This window comes from Eptesicus fuscus, chromosome 7 (assembly GCF_027574615.1).
Source record: "Eptesicus fuscus isolate TK198812 chromosome 7, DD_ASM_mEF_20220401, whole genome shotgun sequence".
NCBI classification, from domain to species: domain Eukaryota; kingdom Metazoa; phylum Chordata; class Mammalia; order Chiroptera; family Vespertilionidae; genus Eptesicus; species Eptesicus fuscus.
Window position 1 is genome coordinate 6,194,545 of NC_072479.1, and position 26,214 is coordinate 6,220,758.

General features: G+C 40.3%; 1 protein-coding gene across 2 annotated transcripts in view; it reads left to right on the forward strand.

The window, feature by feature from the left end:
* ZMYM2 (zinc finger MYM-type containing 2) overlaps positions 1–26,214 on the forward strand; it is a 195,208-nt gene that overhangs the window by 56,595 nt on the left and 112,399 nt on the right. Inside the window, exons 5-9 of one of the 2 annotated variants that reach the window (XM_028136284.2) lie at positions 1,046–1,550; positions 1,812–1,905; positions 7,880–8,165; positions 10,003–10,168; positions 10,967–11,179. In XM_028136284.2, the coding sequence (XP_027992085.2) occupies positions 1,046–1,550; positions 1,812–1,905; positions 7,880–8,165; positions 10,003–10,168; positions 10,967–11,179 (1,264 nt within the window). Of the gene's footprint in view, positions 1–1,045; positions 1,906–7,879; positions 8,166–10,002; positions 10,169–10,966; positions 11,180–26,214 lie in introns of both variants that reach the window. The other variant, XM_054718723.1, reaches the window with a different exon arrangement.

Sequence of the window (26,214 nt, forward strand, 5' to 3'; positions counted from 1 at the left end):
ATTTTAATTTTTTAAAATATTTTTTATTGTTTAAAGTATTACATGTAGTAGTACATATATCTCCTTTTTTTCCCCCTTGACCTTCCCCCAGCCTCCCCTATCCCCTGTCGCATGCCCTTATCCCCTGTCGCATGCCCTCAACCTATACACTTTGAATAATTATTAATTTCAATGGGTTAAATCTGAAAAGAAAGAAACACCAATTGAACTATCAGAAAAAAGTGTGTATACTTTTTTTTGGGGACAAAAAAAAGACATAAAGCACACTGCATAGTGCCTGGCAAATAAGGATTTAAGCTTTCAAGATAGGGTCAAGGAAGATTTCAGATTTTTAAAAAAACATGTAAACATGTTTTTATTGATTTCAGAGAGGAAGGGAGAGATAGAAACATCACTGATGAGGGAGAATCATTGATTGCACAGCCCCCACTGGGGATTGAGCCTGACACCTGCGCATATGCCCTTGACCAGAATCGAACCCAGGACCCTTCAGTTTACAGGTGGATGCTCTAACCGGCTAGGGCAAGATTTCAGATTCTTACAAGGGTTTAATCATACAGCTACATGGGAGCCTGGGAGGATAAAAAAAAACAGGGTTTTTTTTTGTGTTTTTTTTAAAGATGAGGTAAGGGGAATTATGGACTAAACCATACCATTTTATTTAATACAGAAGGACAAATGTTTAGAGTAGGGATTTTTATTATCAGATTTTGGTTATTTTCCTGCTCAAGTGTAAGAGGGTTTATATGTTTTCCTGTTAGTTTTATAGAGTAAATAAATGTTGTGAAGGAGAGGAGGTGGTGGAGCTAAAAATTGGATATTTACCTTTTTATGTTGCTAGAGGTTCACACGTAAACTATAGGAAATGATTAGTGAATAAGCGAAGATCACAGAATGGATATCAAAATTTTCCGGGGTATTATATAAGAATCATTCTCATTTAGAATAGAAAAGAAAGAGAACTTAAAGATTTTTTTTTTCAATTAGAGTAACATAAAATGTCATGTATTGGCCATTTATATTCTTTTTTCTATCTCCTTAACAGGTTCCTTGGCATGGACACAGGTTCAGTGGGAGGATTAGAACTGACTGATCAGACTCCTGTTTTATTAGGGAGTACGGCCATGGCAACTAGTCTCACGAATGTTGGAAATTCATTTAGTGGTGCACCTAATCCTTTAGTTTGTAGATCTAATAAATTTCAAAACTCATCAGTGGAAGATGATGATGATGTTGTTTTTATTGAACCTGTACAACCTCCCCCATCTTCTGCATCAGTGGTTTCTGATCAAAGAACCGTAACATGTACATCATCAAAAAATGAAGAACTACAAGGAAATGATTCCAAAATTCTTCCTTCCTCAAAAGACTTGGCTTCTCAGAAGGGAAATGTAAGTGAGACAATTGTCATTGATGATGAAGAGGATATGGAAACAAATCAAGGGCAAGAGAAAAATTCCTCCAATTTTATTGAACCTCGGAGACCTCCTGAGACTAAAAACAGAACCAATGATGTGGATTTCTCCACTTCCAGTTTTTCAAGAAGTAAGGTAAATGCAGGAATGGGTAATAGTGGTATCACCACAGAACCAGACTCTGAAATTCAGATTGCTAATGTTACAACCTTAGAAACAGGTGTAAGCTCTGTGAATGATGGCCAATTAGAAAATTCTGACGGGCGAGATATGAACTTAATGATTACACATGTAACATCACTGCAGAATACCAACTTGGGAGATGTCTCTAACGGACTGCAGTCAAGTAATTTTGGTGTTAATATGCAAACGTACACCCCATCTTTAACTTCACAGACCAAGACTGGAGTAGGACCTTTTAATCCTGGTAGGATGAATGTGGCAGGAGATGTTTTTCAGAATGGAGAATCTGCAAGTCATCATAGTCCTGGTAAGCCATGAGTGATATTCCACCCCATGTAAATGAATTTGAACTTTGGCTGTTGCTTTTTCTATTGTAGTAATTGATGCCACCTTCGTTAGTTTATTCATGTAAAGTATATTCTATTGACTTCTAAGTTTGGAGTCTTCACTAATCAGAGTGAAACCACATGTAGTATTTCTCCATAATTATTAGAAAATCAATCATAAACTTATATGTCTAATGGATTAAAAAATACTCTTTATATTCCACCACTAAATTGTAACAATTTGGCATTTTATTTGTCATGTACTCATTTTTTACTTATATATTTTTAGTTTTAGTTGTGTTGTTTTACTGTGTAGAGAACAAAAAGATAAATAGCACACTTAAGGAACAATATAATATGATGTAATTGCATTTATATTTGTTTTACTTTCTCTGTTTAATTTTGACTACCTATCTGATTTTAATTTTTACTTACTAGCTGCTTATAATTTTTTATATTTGAAGGTTGAAATTTTATTCTGTGGGTAGCTTTGCTCTGTGAAAATATTGTAAGAATTCTGGCTTTCTCATGACCATGTTTATGGGTATCACTTTCTCTTTCACCTGTACCCAAGCCTGTGTGTGTCTGTCTCGTTCTTTCATCATTTTAGGCTCATTAGCAACTTTGTCAGCCTAGGAATTGTGGAGAATAGTAAGAAATGATTAAAACTTAGGTCGTGTAGAATCCTATATAATAAAAGCCTAATATGCTAAGTATCCAGTCATCCGGTCAGCTGTTCAACCAATCAAAGTGTAATATGCTAATGACATGATAAGGCCGCTCAACCTCTTGCTATGACATGCGCTGACCACCAGGGGGCAGACGCTCCAACCCGTAGGTTAGCTTGCTGCTGGGGTCTGGCTGATTGGGACTGAGCGAAACGGGCCGGACATGCACTGGAGCCCTCCTGCAGTTCCTCCCCAGCTGGCCAACCTCCTGTGTCCCTGCCCAGCTGAGATCGTGCACCGGTGGGGTCCCTTGGCCTGGCCTGCACCCTCTTGCAATCTGGAACCCCTTGGGGGATGTCAGAGAGCCAGTTTCAGCCCGATCCTCCAGGCCAGCCGAGGGATCCCACTGGTGTGTGAATTCGTGCACTGGGCCTCTAGTACTCAATGAAATGCTAGTCATTTTTCTTTTATATTCTCTTTTTTGGTTATAATAGTAATGTCAAATTACTAGAGAATGTTTGAAAAATCTGTAATTAAAAAATGAGAGGAAAAGTCCCTTGGAGTCTTACTAACTAAAGGTTCATGCTCTGAATGGATGTCTTTCAGTCTTTTTCCTTTGTGTTTTTTAACTTGGTTGAAATGCAATTCTGTATTATTTTGTTTCCAGTTTTCCTCCCATTTCTTATTACATTGTATTTTCTCAAACCATTAACATATACAAAAAGTTTTAATGGCTGCATAATGAATGGGTATGAATATATTATACCCATACTTCACTTTTCCCATATTTGCTGTTGTAGGTCTATGATGAACATCTCTGTTCAAACTTCTAATTATTTCTTTAGAGTATAGTGTTCTGTCCCCCTAAAGATTTATGGCCTAAAATAGTATCTGGTTTATAGAGATTTTGAAAGAAATGTATTTCTTATTATTCAGTTTTGAAAAATTTTCATGCTTTTGAAGACGCTTGACACTGTGTGTGTGTGTGTGTGTGTGTGTGTGTGTGTGTGTGTGTTTATATTTGTAGGGCATTTTTAAGTTGCAGAAATATATTGTCATACTGCCTTCTTGAAAGTTCTTGCCAGTTTATACTACTACCAGTTGTATATTAGAGCATCTTTCATTGTAACCTTCCAGCTCACATAAAAGTTTATAAGAAATTATAATGTTCCAATTAGATTTTAATTGGCTATTTTGTCTCTCTTGTAATTATAAATGTCTAAAAATATGAGTATGAGAAAGAAAAGAACATTCATTTTCACCATTGAGAATGGTATATTTAATTCTAATCTGAGATCATTGTGTAGGTATAGTTTTGCAAACTCTCCCCTCCTATACTACTCCTTTAAATACCTAGCAATAAATCTTGAACTAATAAATTTTGACTATGTCAAGTATATGTTTGATTTTGTTAATTCTCTATTTAGCTCTTAAGAATATTGTTATTAATGTATCTGGGATACAGATTGCTTTAGGAGTATTTCTGGTTAAAGAGACATATTATAAGAGTTGTGCTCTTCTTTACTCAAACTCTTACACAAGGCAATGTAAAGTACTCATCAGAAAAACTAAACATATACCTGCTCTTGAGTTTATGAATTAGCTCTTGTGTTTATTTGCTATTTTTATTTGTGATAGAGAGGTGTAAAATTTTGGCTCTCAGACTGATTAAACTGCTATCCCATGATGTGAAATGATTAGGTACCTTCTAGTTCTAAAAGTTTTTTGGTGTTGGAGGAGATGAAAATTGAAAATAGGGGAAATGTAAGAGCTGAAAAATAGGGAAAGGGAGCCATTACATTATTTATGTAGGGCCTAAAACTAATTTGAAAATAGAAGCACCAGTTTTTCAAAATCAAGTTAATAGGATGCCTTTAAGTTTAAATAGATTCCTTTAAGTATATATGGAAATGATAAGACTACAAAATTGAAAATTTTAGGGAGTCAGAATTTGTGTTGCAAAAAGCTAGTCCTTCTAGCATAAGTTCAAATATAGTTTTTGTTTGAAGGACTCTCAGAAGGTAGAATTGCCATTTCATTCAGTGATTTACTTTCTTTGTCTTCAATATTATTGTTACCCATTTATTAAAACTGTTCAGCCAAAACTGGTTTGGCTCAATGGATAGAGCGTCGGTCTGCGGACTGAAAGGTCCCAGGTTCGATTCCGGTCAAGGGCATGTACATTGGCTGCGGGCACATCCCTGGTAGGGGGTGTGCAGGAGGCAGCTGGTCGATGATTCTCTCTCATCGATGTTTCTAGCTCTCTATCCCTCTCCCTTCCTCTCTGTAAAAAATCAATAAAATATATTAAAAAAAAAAAAAAAACTGTTCAGTTACCCTGATGATAGCAGGATAACAGGATTCCAGAATGAACTCTATTTATTCTTTGTATAAAGTATATATGTTTTTTGGTGGGGGGAATTGTGGAGTAAAGTAAGATTTGAAAAGCAGTGTATGCAGCCTGTTGAAACCATTAGGTTGTGGACTGGGTCAACAATATGAAATAGCCTTCTTCAGGTTTTTGTAGTAAAGAAGTTTCCCTGCCCCATTGGTGTGACTCAGTGATTGAGTTTCGACCTATGAACCAGGAGGTCACATTTCACTTCCCTATCAGGGTCCATTCCTGGGTTTAGGGCTCTAATAGGGGGTGTGCAGGAGGCAGCCAATTAATGATTCTCTCTCATCCCTGATGTTTCTTTTTTTTGTTTGTTTTGTTAATCCTCACCTGAGGATATTTTTCCATTAATTTTTGGAGAGAGTGGAAGGGAGAGGGAGAGACAGAGAGAGAAGCATCGATGTGAGACAGACACATCAATTGGTTGCCTCCTGTACGCACCCCCGATTGGGGTGGTAGATTGAACTTGCAACTGAGGTACATGTCCTTGATGGGAATCGAACCCGGGACCCTTCAGTCCACAGGCCAATGCTCTATCCACTGAACCCAACTGATTGGGACTCATTACTGATGTTTCTAACTCTCTCTCCTTTCCTCTCTGAAATCAGTCAATCTCTCTCTCTCTCTCTCTCCATACATATCCTCTTATCTAATAAAGAGGGAATATGCTAATTGACTGTCACACCCTCACAAAGATGGCGGCGCCCACAGCCAATAAGGAGGGAATGTGCTAATTGACTGCCATGTCCTCAAATATGGCGGTGCCCACAGCCACAAGATGGTGGCGCCAGTCTCCTCAGCCCTGCTGGGGCAGCAGGCGTGTGGCATGGCCAGGCCCGCCTTCCTGCGGAGTCCCCCAGTCCCCTCAGCCCCCAGCCTCCCAGGGCTGGCCCGAGGTGCAGGCAAGCCTTGTATGACAGCTGCCCAGCCGCTCAGGGCCGCCCGAGGCTCAGGTAAACAGGGCCGGCCAAGGCTTGCACTGGCGGCAGTGGCAGCAGCAGAGGTATGATGGGGGTGTTGCCTTCCCCTGATAGCCGAGTTGCCTCCCGCCCCAGAGGGCTCCTGGACTGTGAGAGGGGGCAGGCTGGGCTGAGGGACCCCACCTCCAGTGCATCTACACTAATAAAAGAGAAACATGCAAATTGACCGTACATCCGCTATTCCCACCAGCCACGCCCACCAGCCAATCAGGAGCGAGTATGCAGATTAACCCAACCAAGATGGCTGTGGCCACAGAGCGAGCAGGATGCTTGGGTTTCCCCGGCAATGGAGGAAGACAAGCTTCCCGCCCGCCTTGGCCAGCCCTGGCCTCTGCTCAAGGCTACAAAGTTTCAATTATAGAAGATAAATAGCTGGAGAGAGCAGGAGGCTTGGGTTGCCCCCGGTGATGGAGGAAGCCAAATTCCCCCCCACCCCCCCTTCCTGCCTGCCCAGGCCTCTGATCAAGGCTACAAAGTTTCAATTATAGAAGATAAATAAATCCCAGATACCAGGGCCTCCACTTGGGTTGCTGGGGGGCGTGGCCAGCCTGCAAAACACCACAGGCCCCTCACCCAGGCTGCCCCATGCCCCAAGTGAACCCCCACCCTGATCCGGGACACCCTTCAGGGCAAACCAACTGGCCCCCACCCGTGTACCAGGCCTCTATCCTATCTAATAAAAGAGTAATATGCAAATTGACCATCACTCCAACAGACAAGATGGCTGCCCCCATGTGGTCAAAGATGGCTGCCCCCATATGAACACAAGATGGCCACCAGGGGAGGGCAGTTGAGAGGGACCAGGCCTGCAGGGGAGGGCATTAGGGGTGACCAGGCTGGCAGAGGAGGTTCAGGCTGGCACAGGAGTGGTTAGGGGGTGATCAGGCTGGCAGGCAGAAGCAGTTAGGGACAATCAGGCAGGCAGGTAGGCGAGCAGTTGGGAGTCAGCAGTCCTGGATTGTGAGAGGGATGTCTGATTGCCCGGTGGGATCGGGCCTAAATGGGCAGTTGGACATCCCTTGAGGGGTCCCAGATTGGAGAGGGTGTAGGCTGGTCTGAGGGACACACCGCCCATGCACAAATTTCGTGCACTGGGCCTCTAGTAATCATATATAAACATACCTGTATTATATTCATCAAAGATTCTGGTTGGTCAAGATTTTATTGTATTTTTGTGTTGATGTATGTTTTCCTTGCTTAAAGTAATATTCTGCAAATTGATTCTTCCTGTTTAAGAACTAAAGGCTAATATTTTTAGTGCTTCCTATATGCTAGTCATGGTTTTTTCATTTTATGTTAGCATTCATATCATGTTGGTACCATTTTCAGTTTAGAGAAGAGTTAGGCACAGAGTTTAAGTAACTTCCAGGTCTAGTAAGGGATGGAACCTGAATGTCAACTAGTCATTTAAAATTTTTTTTTCTCAGGAGTGAGGATATTTTTTTCCATTGATTTTTAGAGAGAATGAAGGGAGTGGGGAGAAGTGAGGGAAAGAGAGAGAAAGAGAGAGAGAGAGAGAGAGAGAGAGAGAGAGAGAGAGAGAGAGAGAGAAAGAGAAACATTTATGTGACAAAGACACATCGATTGGTTGCCTCCCACTGGGGCCTGATGTGGGGGAGGGTGGATGGAGTGTAGGGACGAGACCTGCAACCCAGGTATGTGCCCTTGCCTGGGAATCAGACATGAGACCCTCCTGTGTGCTGGCCAACACTCTAACCACTGGGCAATGCTGGCCAAGGCTCGACCAGCTATTCTTTCTTCAAAACTTGTGTTCATTACCTCTCTTTTGCTGCTGCCTTATTAATGTCTTACACTTGTACAAAATGAGAAGTTAAAACTGTTTCTCTGATACACATTTCAGTGTGTGAAAATACTTATTTCATTGCTCTTTCTTGTGCATTTTGTTTTTAAGATTCTTGGATTTCCCAATCAGCTTCATTTCCTCGAAATCAGAAACAGCCAGGGGTGGATTCTTTATCACCAGTGGCCTCGCTTCCTAAACAGATTTTCCAGCCTTCTGCCCAACAGCAACCCACCAAACCAGTTAAAGTCACTTGTGCAAACTGCAAAAAACCTTTACAAAAGGGACAGACAGCTTATCAACGAAAAGGATCTGCTCACCTCTTTTGTTCTACCACCTGCCTTTCCTCCTTCTCTCACAAGCCTGCTCCAAAGAAACTGTGTGTTATGTGTAAAAAGTAAGGTTTACTTTTAAACATAATTCCATATGGTTCAATATTTGTGGTATAAAATTTCAGGAAAACTGTTAGAGTCTAAGAGATGAGTTATTCTATTTTCAAAATTGGTAAGCAAATTGATTGAATCTTAAAGCCAAACGGAAATTTGTAATGATTTGTAGGGTTCTCTATAAAGCCCAGGTAGCTTATGATTAAAAGGCTTTCTATTTTATAGGGTTTGGTGTAGATCTTGTAGTTAATTTTTTCTATAATCTTCATTGACTTCTTGAATTTGTAAAAATATATATTTTTATTATTAATTAGATATAATGGTTAGGCAGTTTATATATGGTTAGTCCTGTATTAAAATAGGTATGTGTTTATGTGTTTTGAACATTAAGTCATTAGAATAATCACTGTTTCAAGTCTAAGTTACCAGTTTTCTGACAGCCTTGGAGAAATAGGATGCTCTCTTCTGCCAATTTTTTGGTCTGCCTTCACTAGTTAAAAATAAGTGGGATATGCAAGGTCAAACCAGGTGGATTTTCTTGTGCCATGTCTTGGAGCAGCCCAAATTTGTGAAGATATTTTTGATCTTAGAATTTTGGGAAAGTCTTAGTGCTCCATACGAGTTTAATAAAGTCAAATATTTGGATAATTGTTATATACTGTTTAGATTGCTTTACAGTATTAATAAAAAGACTTACATGCTGTAATATAGGATCTTGAAATTGAGAATTGAAGGAAAACATCAATGGTTATCAGTATTGTCATTTCCTAACATTTTAAAAAATACGTTTTTATTGATTTTTAGAGAGGAAGGGAGAGGGAGAGAGAGAAGCATCAATGATGAGAGAGAATCATTGATTGGCTGCCTCCTGCACGCCCCCTACTGGGGATCTAGCCTGCAACCTGGGCATGTGCCCTTGACCAGAATCAAATCTGGGACACTTTAGTCTAAAGGCTGGTACTCTATCCTCTCAGCCAAACTGGTTAGGGCTCATTTCCTAACATTTCTAATTATAGTTAGAGAGCTATATAGAAAGGTAGGTGGGGTTATTTTTATCATGTTCCTGTGATTTAGATATCTCATGCTTTCTACTTACCCAAGTGAGGGGAATTGATTAGGTATTGTAAATTTATTATAACTCAATAAATTTGGTCTTGACATTAAACTATATAAATAATAACAGCCATTTTGTTTTTTAAAATGTTACCAATATCTGAAAGCCTTGTTAAAGAACTTAAGGATAAATTAGGTGTAGTGCCAGGATTTAACAATATAAAATAGTTTGTATAGAAATGGAAAATTTCAGTTATTACTGTTTGATTTTTTTGTTGTTGTTAATCCTCACCAAAGTTTGTGTGTGTGTGTGTATTTAAAAATATATTTTTATTGATTTTTAGAGAGGAAGGGAGAGTGTGAGAGAGATAGAAACATCATCGGTGAGAGAGAATCATTGATTGACAACCTTCTGCACACCCCCATACTGGGGATTGAGCCTAGAACCTGGGCATGTGCACTCACTGGGAATTGAATCCTGACCTCCTGGTTCATAGATTGCCGGTTAGCCACTGAGCCATGCTGGCCGTGCACCAAAGGATATTTTTTCCATTGATTGTTTTAGAGAGTAGAAAGGAAGGATAGAGACAAGAAAAACATGGGTATGAAAAACACATTGTTGTTGCCTCCTGTGGCAGGATCAATCCTGCAATGGATGTACGTGCCCTTACAGAATCGAACCTGTGACCCTTCAGTCCTCAGACCAACGCTCTAACCACTGTGAAAAACTGGCTAGGGCTGTTTGACTATTTTTTAAAATGGAATTTTGCTTTAAGTTGTTCCTTTTATTTTCAGAGATATAACTACAATGAAAGGAACCATTGTTGCTCAAGTGGACTCAAGTGAGTCCTTCCAGGAATTCTGTAGTACATCTTGTCTGTCTCTCTATGAAGACAAACAGAATCCTACTAAAGGAGCTCTAAATAAATCAAGATGTACAATTTGTGGTAAACTAACAGAGGTTTGTACTTTTGTGCTTTATCACTTGATTTCAACTACTGGAAATATTTTTAACTTTATATAACAGTTATAATCTTTCATCAGTGTATACGTTAAAAGTGAAGCTATATAAAAATTGATCTGATGAATATCCCATTATGTAATCTCATTCTTGCCTAGTGAGAATAATTTAGGAAAAATTAAAATGTAACATGAATTGACTTTTTTCCTGAGGTTGGGAGAACTCACAGACAAAACAACAGTGTTGAAATCAATAGGCTGACTAAATAAGGCAACAATCTTGGTTAAGAAGTAGAACAAATGAAGTTTGATAACTTCACATTGTTAATATGGTATTAAAGTGTTGGCATTTAATTAAAACAAGAAACTTGTGTGAACATACCTCATTTGAGTGATTTGTAATAATGGTTCTCTCTCCTCCCTTTTCTAAAGTAGTGCACTTGTTTATAGTTCCTTTTGGATTTATCTGAAGATTTCCAGTCTCTCTGTTTTAGAAGTTTTATACCAGCAATATTCAAACTGGATTATTTTGTATTATTTTTAGATATCTCTAGAGAACTTTGTAGTTATGTCACTGGTGGTCACTGGTGGTCTTCTCCACACCATACATGTATTCCTTGAGTATATTAAAATGATTCAAGGAATAATGAAATATGTTTTATTTTTCCTTTTCGCTTAAACAAGCTTTTCACTAAAATGTTATTGAGACTTTTTTTTTTTTCAATGGGAGTACCTTGTTATTTGGCTACTTGTCATAATCATTTGTTTTATAAAATTTTGTTTGTTGTTTTTCTTTTAGATTCGCCATGAAGTTAGCTTTAAAAATATGACTCATAAGCTGTGTAGTGACCACTGCTTTAATAGATACAGAATGGCCAATGGTCTGATAATGAATTGCTGTGAACAGTGTGGAGAGTACCTGCCCAGCAAAGGTGCTGGAAACAATGTCCTGGTGATTGATGGTCAGCAAAAGAGATTTTGCTGCCAAAGTTGTGTCAGTGAATACAAACAGGTAATTCTTAATCTGATCAAAACCCACCACTCTAAAAAAACCACACACAAAAAACCCTGCCATTCTTATGAACGTGTTGTAAATGGCTCTAATTGCTTTACTCTAATAGCATTTATTAACCAGATTTTTCTTGGACTCTCATTCCATTATTGTCTTCATGTCTTGGAAAAGACCTATCTCAAATGAATACTATAAATATAAAGATAATTGGATATAAATTGTGATTTTTACATAAAAAGGTAAATGCTATAAGAATTACTCAAGAATTACTTCTCTCTCTTTTTTAAATATCTTGCCTTTATTTGATTTACTTACTTGCTTACTTATTTTTCTTTACCTGAGGATAGCTTATTGATTTTAGAGGGAGAGGAAGGGGAGAGAGAGAGAGAGAGAGAGAGAGAGAGAGAGAGAGAGAGAGAGAGAGAGAGAGAGAGAGAGAGAGAGAGAGAGAGAGAGAGAAAGAGAGAAGAGAGAAACATTGATTGGTAGCCTCCCATATGCACCCCAATCAAGGATCAAACCTATAGCCTTTCTGGTGTACCAAATGATGGGATGATGCTTCAGTCAACTGTCCCTTCTGGCTGAGGCATGATTTCTCTTTTGAATTTTCTATTTTGGGTGGTTGCAAATATGATTTCTCTTTTCTCCTTTTTTTTTTAATCCTTACTGAGAACATTTTTTCCATTGCTTTTCAGAGAGTAAAAGGGAGGGAGGGAGTAGGAGAGAGAAAGAGAGAAACATTGATGTGAGAGAGACACATCGACTGCTTGACTCCCTCTCACACTTGATTGGAGGGCAGGAAGTAAACCTGCAGCTGAGGTATATGCCCTCGACTAAGAATCAAACCCTCGACTCTTAGGTGTGCAGGCTGCCACTAACCATCGAAAGACATTGGCCAGGGAGCAAATAAGATTTTTCACATTGTTAAAGCTTAGCTTAGGACTGATCATCTCTTTAATGTTCAGTTTTAAGGTTAATTAAAAATAAATCTTTATTTTTTTAAGTATTGCATATGTTCCCTTTGTTCCCCATTGACCCCTTCTAGGACCAACCCTCTTCCCGCTTCAGGCTTCATCACCTATTGTCTGTGTCCATGGGTCATGCATATGGTACATGCATACAAGTTCTTTGGTTGATCGCTTCCCCTGCACCCTCCCCCACCTTCCCTCTGAGATTCTGCAGTCTGTTCTTTTGCTTTTTTGTCGCTGGATCAAATTTGTTCATCAGCTTATTTTGTTCGCTAGGTTCCACATATGAGTGAGATCATGTGATACTTGTCTTTCTTTTATTGGCTTATTTAGCTTAGCATAATACTCTCCAGGTCCCTCCATGCTGTCTCAAAGAGTAAGAGATACTTCTTTTTTATTGCTGCATAGGATTACATGGTATATATGTTCCATGACTTTTTTAATCCGTTCTCACTGATGGGCACTTGGGCTGTTTCCAGATTTTAGATATTGTAAATTGTGCTGCTATGAACATATGGGTGCATACATTCTTTCTGACTGGTGTGTTGTGTTTCTTAGGATATATTCCTAGACGGGATCACTAGGTCAAATGTCAGTTCCATATTTAATTTTTTGAGGAAATTCCATACTGTTTTCCCTATTGGCTACACCAGTCTGCATTTTCACCAGCAGTGTACTAGGGTTCCCTTTTCTCCATATCCTCACCAGCACTTGACATTTGTTGATTTGTTGATGGTAGCCATCTGACAAGTGTGACATGACAACCTCACTGGCGTTTGAATTTGCATCTCTGTGATGATCAGTGACTTTGAGCATCTTATGTATATAAAAGGCTAACATGCAAAGTGACCCCTCGGGAGTTCGATCACTCGCTATGACATGCGCTGACCATCAGGGGTTAGCCTGGAACAAAGGACGACCCCGACCGGCAGCCGGCAATTGGGGGAGGAATGCCCCGGCCAGCAGAAAGAAGGCCCCATTGGCCCTGATTGCCGACCAGGCCTAGGGACCCTACCCATGTACGAATTTTGTGCACGGGCCTCTATCTATTTATATAGAAGCCTAAGTGACTGGCCAATTGGCTGACTGGCTGACTGGCTGACCAACCAGTAACTGTGATGTGAACTGACCATCAGGGGGCAGACGCTCAATGCAGGAGCTGCCGAGCTGCATTCACTTGGCAGCTGCGGTTCTCGGGTGATGCACTGAGACCAGAGAGGAGGGAGTCCGATTATGGGTTGTGTCATCGAGATCTGCCTTCTCACAATCTGAGACCCCCTCAGGGGATGTTGGAGAGCCGGTTTCGGCCCGATTTCCGCTGGCCAGGCCGAAGTACCCCTCTGGTTCACGAATCCATGCACCAGGCCTCTAGTTTAAGTATAATATGCCAAAAATCAAGTAGAGATCAAAGTGGAAAAAAACATACATTGTGTGTGTGTGTGTGTGTGTGTGTGTGTGTTTGTGTGTTTGTGTTTTCTCTAGTGCTCAGTGCTAATTTTATATTCAAGAACATTATGATTAATTTAATTAGGGATATATATAGTAATAAAAGTATAATATGCAAATTGACCAAACAGCAGAGTGACTGCCCAGACCACCTTCTGGATGACCACACTATGACACGTATTGGCGCCAGGCCAGCCAAAGCTGGTGCAGTGTGATTGGTTGGGGGCGGCCCTGCCATCACCCCATGATCGCCCCACAGAGGAAGGCCTAGGCAACCCTCTGTGGGGTGATCAATTGGGGCGGGGGCTGTGCGATCGATAGCCCCAAAGAGGGAGGCCCGGACCACTGGCTGATAGGGTGATTGATGGCTGGTGGTGGGGGGGGCGCCGTGATTGCCCCAAAGAGGGAGGCCCAGACCACCCTCTGCATGGTGATCGACTGCGGAGCCCCAACCAGGTGGGCTTATGGAGCCCTGCGATTGATTGCCCCATAAAGGGAGGCCCAGGATACCTGGCCAGTGGCGCTGTGGTAGGTGGACGGGGCCTCCCACTGTGGGGCGATCGATCTGGGGGCCCCGTGATCGATTGCCCTACAGAGGAAGGCCCAGGCCAGCCAAGTAATTGCACCCCACTCCTGTCACCCGCAGAGGGAGGTGACTGGTGGCAGGGAGGGTGGGGGGCAGTGCCGTACAGATGGCAAGTAGCGGTGGAGGTGGGGCCAGCTGCCGGCAGCTGGGGGAAGGAAAGCCCTGATAAGCCCTAATTGCTGGCCAGCCCTAAGGACTCTATTCGAGAGGTCCCGGATTGCGAGAGAGTGCAGGCCAGGCTGAGGGATATCCCCCACCTCCTGTGCAAGAATTTCATGCACCGGGCCTCTAGTCTCTTTCTCTATATAAAAGGCTAATATGCTAAGTGTCCGTCCAGTTAATGACATCACGTAGCAACGCTTGGCTTCCTCTTCCTAGCAACGACTAGCCTCCTTGCAGTTTCTTCAGCCCAGGAACACCACTTGCTTCATAGTCAGGTGGAAATATTTTACACTGTAACCAAATGTCTGTGAAGCATTTTCCCATGCCTCTTCTCATTTGATCCTCTCAGAAGTTCTGCATTAGGTAGATAGGAGACTCGACGGAATCCTATTTTGTTTTCATTAGCTGGAAAATGGAGATTTAGAAAGCTTAGAAACTTGACCTGACTGAAAAGAAATAAGAAATAGTGGACCTTGAAAATGACTTGAGGTTTTCTCACTGTGCAGAATATAGTCAAACACTGCTGCAGTGAAATATTTCACCCTTTGTTCTCCCTGCGTGATCTACAATAATAATCTGCTTCGTGTTGATATTTACTGCGGTGTTACTGACAATTACCTAAAAGAGATGTTGGGGTGCTTCACCAGGCTGGAAAAAGTATGGTTGCATAAGAAAGCAGGTCTAATTAAACAGGTTTGTTCTATATCTATAAAAGGCTAAGTTGACTCACACATGCGTGATACATATAAAGCTCTCGCTGGTACCATTCGCACGCGTGGGTTTTGATCTGTCATTGTCAATCGTGAATTTGGTTGACACTTCTAATATAGAGAAAGGGCGAATAGCAATATTAAAATATTTCTTGTAATTCATTTCCTTTCAATGTGCACAAATTCGTGCACCGGGCCACTAGTTTTTTCATATGTCTGTGGGTGATCTGTATGTCCTCTTTGGAGAAGTGTCTATTTAGGGCCTTTGTTCATTTTTTAATTGAATTGTTTGTCGTCCTTCTGTTAAATTGTATGAGTTCCTTACATATATTGGATATTAACCCTTTATCAGATGTATCATTGCCAAATACATTCTCCCATACAGTTTTGTTTATGGTTTCTTGCTGTGCAGAAGCTTTTTTATTTTGATGTAGTCTCATTTGTTTAGTTTCTCTTTAGTTTCCTTTGCCCTAGGACAGTGGTCAGCAAACTCATTAGTCAATAGAGCCAAATATCAACAGTACAACGATTGAAAATTTTTTTTTAAATTTCTTTATTGATTAAGGTGTCACATATTTGTCCTCATCCCCCCATTCCCATCCCACACCCCTCCCCATGGATGCCCCAACCCCCTGTTGAACTTAACCGTTGGATAGGCTCATATGCATGCACACAAGTCCTTTGGTTGATCTCTCCCCCCTCCTCCCAACCTCCCCAATCTTCCCTCTGAGGCCCGATAGTCCGATCGATGCCTCCTTGTTTCTGGTTCTGTTCTTGTTCCTCAGTCTATGTTGTTCATCATTTCCCCTAGATGAGCAAGATCATATGTCACTAGATATATACTTATAAGAACTGAATGTGAGACGAGCAATAATAGTTATGCTGACAGGCAAATGAATCAGTCTGTAGTGAGTTTCTTTCTGGACCAACAGTTCTTTTGAGACCCAATTTCAATGTCCACCAGTTCCTTATGTGTACATGTCAGCACTGACCCCTCAGCTCTGGATGGTGGACAAATGGTGGTAACGGAGGTCCGACTCCCTCTGGTTTGGTCTCGGCCGGACCCAGGGGCACGGCTTCACCCGGACTAAGGGGCACGTGGCCTCACCCAGACCCAAGGGGCGCGTTGCCTCACCCGGGCCTGGGACCCAGCCTCACCCGGATGGGTCCAGGGACACATGGCCTCACCCGGACCCAGGATCCGGCTTCACCCGTACCCAGGGGCGCAAGGCCTCACCCGGACCCAGGGGCACATGGCCTCACCCGGGCCCAGGGACCCAGCCTCATCCGGGTCCAGTGGTACGAGGTCTCACCCGGACCCAGGGGCGCGTGGCCTCACCCGGGCCCAGGGACCCAGCCTCACCTGGGTCCAGGGGCGCAAGGCCTCACCTGGACCCAGGGGCGCGTGGCCTCACCCGGGCCCAGGGACCCAGCCACACCTGGGTCTAGGGGCGCGTGGCCTCACCCGGACCCAGGGGCACGTGGCCTCTCCCAGACCCAGGGGCGCGTGGCCTCTCCCAGACCCAGGGGCACATGGCCTCACCCGGACCTAGGTGCGCGAGGCCTCGCCGGGATCCAGGGGCACATGGCCTCACCTGGACCCAGAGGCGCGTGGCCTCTCCCAGACCCAGGGGCACGTGGCCTCACCCGGGCCTAGGTGCGCGAGGCCTCACCCGGTGAAATTTTTTTGAGAGCCAAATTTTTTAAACTTAAACTTCTTCTAACGCCACTTCTTCTAATGCCACTTCTTCAAAATAGACTCGCCCAGGCCATGGTATTTTGTGGAAGAGCCACACTCAAGGGGCCAAAGAGAGCTGCATGTGGCTCGCAAGCCACAGTTTGCTGACTACGGCCCTAGGAGATGTATCTGTAAACATATTGCTATGAGAGATGCCTGAGATTTTGCTGCCTAAGGTTTCTTTTGGAGTTTTATGATTTCACGACTTACATTTAAGTCTTTTATCCATTTTGAGTTTATTCTTGTTAATGGTGTAAATTTGTTTCATTTTTTTGCATGTATTTGTCCAGTTTTCCCAACACCATTTATTGAAGAAATCTGTCCAGTTTTCCCAACACATTTATTTCCCAACACCATTCTTCGAAGGATTCCATTTTATCCTCTTGCCTCCTTTGTCAAATATTTATTGAGCATAATGGCTTGGGTCAATTTCTGGGGTCTCTGTTCTGTTCCATTGATCTATATGTCTTTCTTTTGACAGTACCAGGCTGTTTTGATTATGGTGGCTTTGTAGTATAACTTGAAATCTGTTATTGTGATTCCTCTGACTTTTTTGTTCTTTCTCAAAATTGCTGTAGTTATTCGGGGTCTTTTTGATTCTATACAAATTTTTGAATTATTAGTTCTAGATCTGTAAAATATGCTGTTGTTGTTTTAATAGGGGTTGCATTGAATCTGTAGATTGCCTTGGGGAGTATGGGCATTTTAATGATGTTATTTTTACCAACCCATAACACTGCATATTCTACAATTGTTTATATCTTCCTCTATCTCTTTTTTCAACGACCTGTAGTTTTCCGAGTATGCATATTTTGCCTCCTTAGTTTTAAGTTTATTCCTAAGTATGTTAATTGTTTTTTCGTTTCAGTGGTAAATGGAATTTTTTGTTTAGTTTCTCTTTCTGAGAATTCATTGTTGGTGTATAAAATAGCCATCAATTAGATGCTGATTTTGTATTCTGCTCCATTGCCACATTTATTTATTAGTTTTTTGGTGGCATCTTCCGGGTTTTCTATCTGCAATATCATGTCATTTGCAAGTTATAAGCGTTTTACTTTCTTCTTTCCAATTTGGATGCCCTTTATTTCTTTTTCTTGTTAGATCGCTGTGGCTAGGACTTCCAGTACTATGTTAAATAAGAGTGGTCAAAGTGACATCCCTGTCTTGTTTCTGTTCTTAGGGGAAATTGTTTTAGTTTTTGCCCATTGCATATGATGCTTGCTGTAGGGTTGTCATATAGGGCCTTTATCATGTTAAAATATGTTCCCTCTATTCCTACTTTGCTGAGATTTTTTATCAAATATGGGTGTTGGAATTTGTCAAATGCTTTTTCTGTGCCTATCGATATGATCACGCGACTTTTGTCTTTCAATTTGTTTATGTGATGTATCATATTTATTGATTGGCGAATATTGTACCAGCCTTGCATCCCTGGAATAAATCCCATTTGGTCATGGTGTATGCTCTTTTTTTTTTTTTTTTTTAATATGTTTTATTGATTTTTTACAGAGAGGAAGGAAGAGGGATAGAAAGTTAGAAACATCGATGAGAGAGAAACATTGATCAGCTGCCTCCTGCACACCCCCTTCTGGGGATGTGCCCGCAACCAAGGTACATGCCCTTGACCGGAATCAAACCCGGGACCTTTCAGTCCGCAGGCCGACGCTCTATCCACTGAGCCAAACCGGTTTCGGCTGCTCTTTTTAATATATGGCTGGATCCGATTTGCTAACATTTTGTTGAGGATTTTAGCATCTATGTTCATCAGGGATATTGGCCTATAATTCTCTTTCTTTGTAATGTCTTTATCTGGTTTTGGAATTAGGATAATGCTGGCTTTATAATTAGAGCTTAGATGTGTTCCTCTTGCATACATTGGAATAGATTGAGGAGTATAGGTGTTCTTTGAATGTTTGGTAAAACTTCCAGTGAAGCCCTAACTGGTTTGGCTCAGTGGATAGAGCGTCAGCCTGCGAACTGAAGGGTCCCAGGTTCGATTCCGGTCAAGGGCATGTACCTTGGTTGCGGGCACATACCCAGTAGGGAGTGTGCAGGAGGCAGCTGATCGATGTTTCTCTCTCATCGGTGTTTCTAGCTCTCTATCCCTCTCCCTTCCTCTCTGTAAAAAATCAATAAAATATATTAAAAAAAAAAAAAAAAGAAATTCCCTTCTATTAAAACAAAACAAAATAAAACAAAAAGAACCTTCCAGTGAAGCCATCCAGACCCAGGGAATTTTTTTTATTACTGCTTCTATTTCCTTAGTTGTTATTAGCCTATTCAGGTTTTCTTATTCTTCCTGATTCAGTTTTGGGAGATTGTATTTTTCTTGGAATTTGTCCATTTTACCCACATTGTCCAGCTCATTGGCCTATAGTTGTTCATAGTATTTTCCCACAATACTTTTTATTTCTGTGGTGTCAGAGGTTACTTCTCTGCTTTCATTTCTGATTTTATTTATTTGGGTTCTCTCTGTTTCTTGATGAGTCTATGTAACAGTTCATCAATCTTATTTATCCTTTCAAAATCCTGCGCTTGGTTTCATTGTTGTTTGTTTTTTTTTGTATTGTTTTCTTAGTCTCTATGTCATTTATTTCTGCTCTAATCTTTACTATTTCCTTCCTTTTACTTTCTCAGGGCTTTTCTTATTGTTCTCTTTGAGTTCTTCAAGTTGTTGGGTTAAATAGTTTATTATTAATTTTTTTGTGTGTTTTGAGATAGGTCTGTAGTGCTATAAACTTCCCTCTCAGGATTGCTTATGCTACGTCTCAGAGAGTTTGGATTGTTGTGTGTTCACTTTCATTTGTTTGCATATCTCATTGGTAACCCATTCATTGTTTAATATCATGCTATTTAGCCTCCAGGTGTTTGAATGTTTTGGGTATTTTTACTGTAGTTGATTTCTAATATCATTCCACTGTGATCTGAGAGGATTCTTGATATGATTTCAATCTTCTTGAACTTGTAGAGACTTGTTTTGTGTCCTAACATGTGGTCTATCTTTTTTAATAACCCATGTGCACTTGAGAAGAATGTATATTCTGCAGCTTTGGTATGAAATGTTCTATGTTAGTTAAATCCATCTGATCCAGTGTGTCCTTGATAGTCACTGTTTCCTTGTTAAAATTTTTGTCTGGAAGACCTATACAGTGAAGTCAGCAGGATGTTAATTTCCCTTGTGTTACTGTATGGTTGTTCATCTCTCCTTTAAGTCCTCTAGAAGTTTTTTATATATTTAGGTGCTCCTATATTGGGTGCATATTTTTTTACCAGGATTATATCCTCTGGGTGGATTGATCCCTTTCGTGATATGTAGCGACCTTTGTTGTCTCTTATGATGGCCCTCATTTTAAAGTCTATTTTGTCAGATATGAGTATTGCTATGCCAGCTTTTTTTTCTTTCCATTTGCATGGAAAATTTTTTTTCATCCCTTCACTCTCATCCTTTGTGAGTCTTATGTTCTGAGGTGGGTTTCCTGTAGACACCATGTAGACCGGTTGTTTTTTTATCCATTCAGCTATGCCTTTTGATGAGAGCATTTAATCAATTTACATTTAAGGTTATTATTGATAGGTACTTATTTATTGCCATTTTAATTCAGTATGCCTAGGTTTCTCTCTCTTCCTCTCATTACAGCAGTTCCTTTAGCATTTCTTGTAATACTGGCTTGGTGGTCATGAACTCCTTTAGTTTTTTTTTTTTTTGTCTGGGAAGGTCTTCATTTCACTGTCTATTTTGAATGATAGCCTTGCTGGAAATAATAATCTGGGTTTTTGATCCTTGCTTTCAATTACCTTGAGTATTTATACCCTTCTGGCCTGTAGAGTTTCCGTTGACCAATGAAATGGTAGTGTTTGGGAGCTGCTTTGTAGGTAACAGTTCGCTTTTCTCTTGCTGTCTTTTATAAAAGCTTCTTTGTCTAATTTTTTAGCAGTTTAATTATGATGTGTCTGGGCATGGGCCTGTTTGGGTTCTTCTTGCTTGGGACTCTCTGTGTCTCCTGTACTCCATTTTCCTTCACCAGGTTAGGGAAGTTTTCTGCCATTATTTCTTCAAACATGTTCTCTATCCCTTTCTCCTTCTGGGACACCCACTAAGTGAGTATTTTTTTGTTTCATGTTGTCCCACAGCTCCCTTAAGCTGTCTTCCTGTTTTTTCTTGTTGGTTCACTGATGAGTGATTTTTTTTTCCTATCCTGTCTTCCAATTCACTGATCAGATCCTCAGCTATCCTAACCTGTTGTTTATTCCTTCCAATGAATTTTTTATTTATGCTATGTCATTCATTATTTTTGTTTTCATAGTTACTATATCTTTTTTCATGCTGTTTAGTATGTTTACCATCATTATTCTGAACTCTATATCAAATACATTTCTTATCTCCATTTCATTTTTCTATTCTTCTGGAGAATTCTTTTATTCTCTCATTTGGAGATTGATTCTTTGTCTCCTCATTTTGGGTTCCTATTTGGGTTTGTGACTATGTCTTAGGTAGATCTGCTATGCTTCTCAATCTCTAATGCAGGACAGTGTCAAACGCTGTTTCAGACTAATTAGATCAGGCAAAGGTTCAAAGCCTCCAGATACCACCTCTGCTTGCAGACTGTTTGGATTTAGTCTTTAGTAAACTCGGGCCAGAGGTTGGGTGAGTGGTTTTCCAACACATTGGGGCAATTGCTTCTGCCTGGAGGTTAATTGTTTTTCTCAGTCTTTTTATGTGCCTCAGAAACTACATAGGGTGGGGTAAAGGGTTTTCCAAAATGGAGGGGCAGCTGTGTTCCCCATGGCAAAAACCACATGAATAGCAAAGGTCTGTCTGAGAAAGATGCCCTCCACAGGTTCAGGGAACAACCCAATACAGTAAACTGGGGTGTCTGCCTTCTGAGCTCTAACCCCAGATCCACAAACCCTGGCTTCTGCCCACAGAGCTGCAGTCCAGTCTGCCCTTCCTTGCCGCAGCCCAAGGTGAGTTGCTGTACGTGAAATTTTGTGCCTTGTTCCTTTAGGAGGGTGCCTGAATTTCCAGCTGTCTGTCCATGGCAGATAGCAACCCTGCTGCTTTTCACGGCCAGATGTTAAGTGGGCACCTTTCTCAGTTCTGGTGCTCTCTGCAGTGTGGCCCAGCTTGGGGTTTATACCCAGAGTTCTCAGTGGCAGCCCCCCACAGCTGAGATATCTCTCCAGAACTTCAGCTGCTGTCTGTGGGGTCTTGTCCATCCCTTTCGCACCTCTGCCCTTCTTTCTAGTTTCTGTGTGGTTTCTGTTTTCCATCCTTGGTTATCAGGGTTCTCTAATGCTTGTCTTTAGTTGATTATTCTGGATGATTTTTTTGTATTTTCGTTGTAATTCCATTTTGGTCCTGGGAGCATGTCTTTGTAGCATCCACTTACTCTGCTGCCCTTTTAATCTCTCAAGGTTAAATTTGATTTTATGATCTTTTGAATTTATTTTGAATTTATACTCATGATTCAAAAGTAAAGTGTACATAAAAAGATATACTCAGAAAACACCAGCTCCTATTTCTGTCTTTTCCTCTTGTTTCCTATTCATTCTCTTTTTCCCGCCATTAGATTCCATGTTCATTTACTTTGATTTTTAAATTCAATTATTGATAGATGTGGATTTATTGGCATTTTATTGTTCTTATTTTTTATCTTTTACTCCTCCTCCTTCATTTTAGTGTTCATATTTTTGATCTTTTACTTCTCCTCCTCCTTATTTCAGGGCTGATTGTTTTCTCTGTGAATTATTTGTTTACATCTTTTACCCATTTTGTTTTGTTTTGTTTGGGCTTTGATCTTCTCTTCCCTCCTCACCCCCATTAATTTGAACATTTATTTTTATGAGCAAAATGCATTGGTAATTTGTTCATGAAATAATTATTGACCACCTACTATGTTTCAGGTACTGTTCTTGTTGCTGGGGATAGTACAATGGAAAGTAAAGTAGACATAGTTCCTGCTTCATAGGATTCGAAATGGGAAGGAATACTTTCAATTTGTTAATATAAGGAAAGCTATAATGCTGATGGAAATGATTACACTAATGATAACCTCTAGGACTTTTGATGTTGCTGATGTTGTTGGTTTTGTTAGGAGTGCTGGCTTTAGTTAGTTTGCCTTGGTTAAAATTCAGGCCCCACCAGTTATCATCTGTGTCCTGGTAAATTAACTTCCCTGTGCCTGGCTTTGTTTTCATCCTGTGTAAAGTTGTAGACCTAGTAATCTCATAGTGTTACTAAAAAAATTAAATCTGAGTCTTTTGTCTTGATTTTTAAGATCCTATTTCTAGTAAATGAACACTACCAGTTCTCCATCAGCTTATTTATGTTCTTTCCTATTTACTTTCCCCTTTCCCTTCCTCAAAAGGTAACCACTAAGTGTGTGTTTTCATGGTTTGACTTATTTATAAATATTATGTAAACTAGAGGCCTGGTGCACGAAATTCATGCGGGGGGCGGGGTGTCGCTCAGCCCCGCGTGTACTTTCACAATCTGGGACCTCTCGGGGGATGTAGGGCCTAAACTGGCAGTTGGACATCTCTCTCGCAATCCGGAATGCTGCATGCACCAGTGACCATACTTTTCATACAGGTGAAAGGCATCTTGCTGTTGTATGGGCAGCTACATTTTTTTGCCCTGATTATAAAAAGTAGTACATCACATGATCCTTCTGAGACACTAGTACCATTTTACCCATCTTATGGGTGGAAAAACTGAAGCAGAGAGAAGTTAAGTAATTGGCTTTGTCACAGTTATAAGTTATAAGTATCAGAATCAGGGCTGACCACAAAATATGTAAGCCAAAGTCCATGCATATCATCACTGCATCATCCTGTTTTTTTCAGTGTTAGAGTAGCCTTGCCAGATTTTAATTTTTAAATCTAAGAGACTGTTCCCAATATATAGACCTGGCCGGTGATCAGGGCCATCTGTGGGGTGACCGGTGGGCGGGACGATCGGGGAGACCCTGCTGGCACTTGCCTTGGTTGGCGGCCTGGCACTGCCTGCTGGCCAGCCCTGCCCTCTGCCATCACCAGTTGCCTCCCTCTCAGGGGAAGCTCCTGCATTGAGCGTCTGCCCCCTGGTGGTCAGTGTGTGTCATAGAGACCAGTTGTTAAGCAGGTAGTTCAGGCTTTCCGTGGATTTGCATATTAGAGTTTTATCATATAGGATGGCATTAATATGTAATGAGATTTATCTGTGGTATATAGAACTGTGATTGGATGCTCCTATACATTTTTTGCCATGTAGAATTTTAAATTTTAATATTGTCAAACTTAATGGTTTTCTATTATTGCTTCTGGAAATTGCTTCATATATTCTTTTCACTTCTAGGCTATAAAAGATACTTTTCATGTTTCCTCTTAATGTTTGTAAGGCTTCATTTTAACGTTTAAATCTTTAACCCACTTGGAATTTATTCTGGTCTGCAGTTGAGTTGTGGGTCAAATATCTGCTTTCAAATGATTGACCTTGAGACTCGGCATGTTTTTGATGTCAAAGTATTCTTCATACAAGGGATTTCATTCCAATTATTACATCAATATTCTTGTTAACTTTTCATAAATTTTTATATTTTGTTATTTTAAATGAGGTTTTTTCTTCCATTATTTTCATAAAGGAAAAAACTAAATTCTTTATGAATATACATACAAAAGGTCTGTAATTTTTGTTGTGGTGGTGTCCTTATCAGTCTTTGGAATCAGGGTAATGCTCACCTAATAGAATAGGGATGGGAAGTGTTCCATTCTCTTGTGATTTTTAGAAGAGTTTGAAAAGAATTCTAGTCAGTTCTTTTTTAAAATGTTTGTCAGAATTCTCCAGGGAAGCCATTTGGTCCTGGGCTTTTCTTTGTTGCAAGGTTTGTGATGACTGATTTAACCTCTACTTACCAATCTGTTGATCTTTTTTGTTTAGTGTGGAGTTGGTTTTAGTGGTACCTCTGTTTTAAGGAATTTGTCTATTTCTTTTTTTTTAATCTCTGTTTTTGGTGTATAATTGTTCATAGTATTTAATTAGTTTTTTTGGGAGAGTGGGGCAATGTCCTGTAGTATTGTCCCTTTTTTTGTTTCTCTGTTCTTTATATCTTTTGTTTTTCTTAGTTTAGCTAAAAGGTTTGTAAACTTCTTTCAAATGATCAACTTTTGGTTTCATTGATTTTATTTTTTACTCTCTGTCTCCACTTTAATCTTTATTATTCCCTTCTGCTGGCTTTGGATTTAGTTTTTTCTTTTTTTTCTATATAAGGTGTACATTAGATATTGATTTGAGATCTTTTAAAATGTAGGTATTTATAATGATATATTTTGTTTTGATCACTCGTTGCTCTGTATCCCATCACTTTTGTTATTTTGTGGTTTAGCTTTCATTTATTTGTTAAGTATTTTTAAGTTTCCCTAGTGAGTTCTTCTTTGAGTTAAGTATGTGTAGTTTAATAATCTGTATTTGTGAATTTTCTAGTTTTCCTCCTGTTATTCATTTCTAGTTTCATTCTCTTACAATTGAAAAAGATACTTTTGGGTTTTCAATTTTATAAATTTCTTGAGACATTTTTTGGTGGCCTAATGTATGGTCTGTCCTAGAGAATCTTTTATATGAAATTGAGAAGATTATTTATTCTGCTGTTATTGATGGAGTACTATATGTCTGTTAGCTCTAGTTGTTTTGCAGTGTTATTCAAATCCTGTATTTAATTATTAAAATTTTGTCTGGATGGTCTACCCATTATTATCCTTTTAAAATATTTTTACTAATTAAGGTATTACATATGTGTCCTTATCTCCCTTTGCCCCTCACCCCGCACTCAGACCCTCACCCCCCCGGTGTCTGTGTTCATTGGTTAGGCTTATATGCATGCATACAAGTCCTTTGGTTGATCTCTCCCACTTACCCTCCCCCTCCCCTACCTTCCCTCTGAGGTTTCACAGTCTGATCAATACTTCTCTGTCTCTGGGTCTGTTTTTGTTCATCAGTTTATGTTGTTCATTATATTCCATAAATGAGTGAGATCATGTGATATTTATCTTTCTCTGACTGGCTTATTTTGCTTAGCATAATGGTCTCCAGGTCCATCCATGCTGTTGCAAATGGTAAGAGTTCCTTCTTTTTTTATAGCAGCGTAGTATTCCATTGTGTAGATGTACCACAGTTTTCTAATCCACTCATCTGCTGATGGGCACTAGGCTGTTTCCAAATCTTAGCTATGGTGAATTGTGCCGCTATGAACATAGGGATGCATATATCCTTTCGGATTGACGTTTCTAGTTTCTTGGGATATATTCCTAGAAGTGGTATTACTGGGTCAAATGGGAGTTCCACTTTTAGTTTTTGTTTTTTTTTAAATAAATCTTCATTGTTCAGATTATTACAGATGTTCCTCTTTCCCCGCCCCTCCCCCCCCATAGCTCCCCTTCACCCGGTTCCC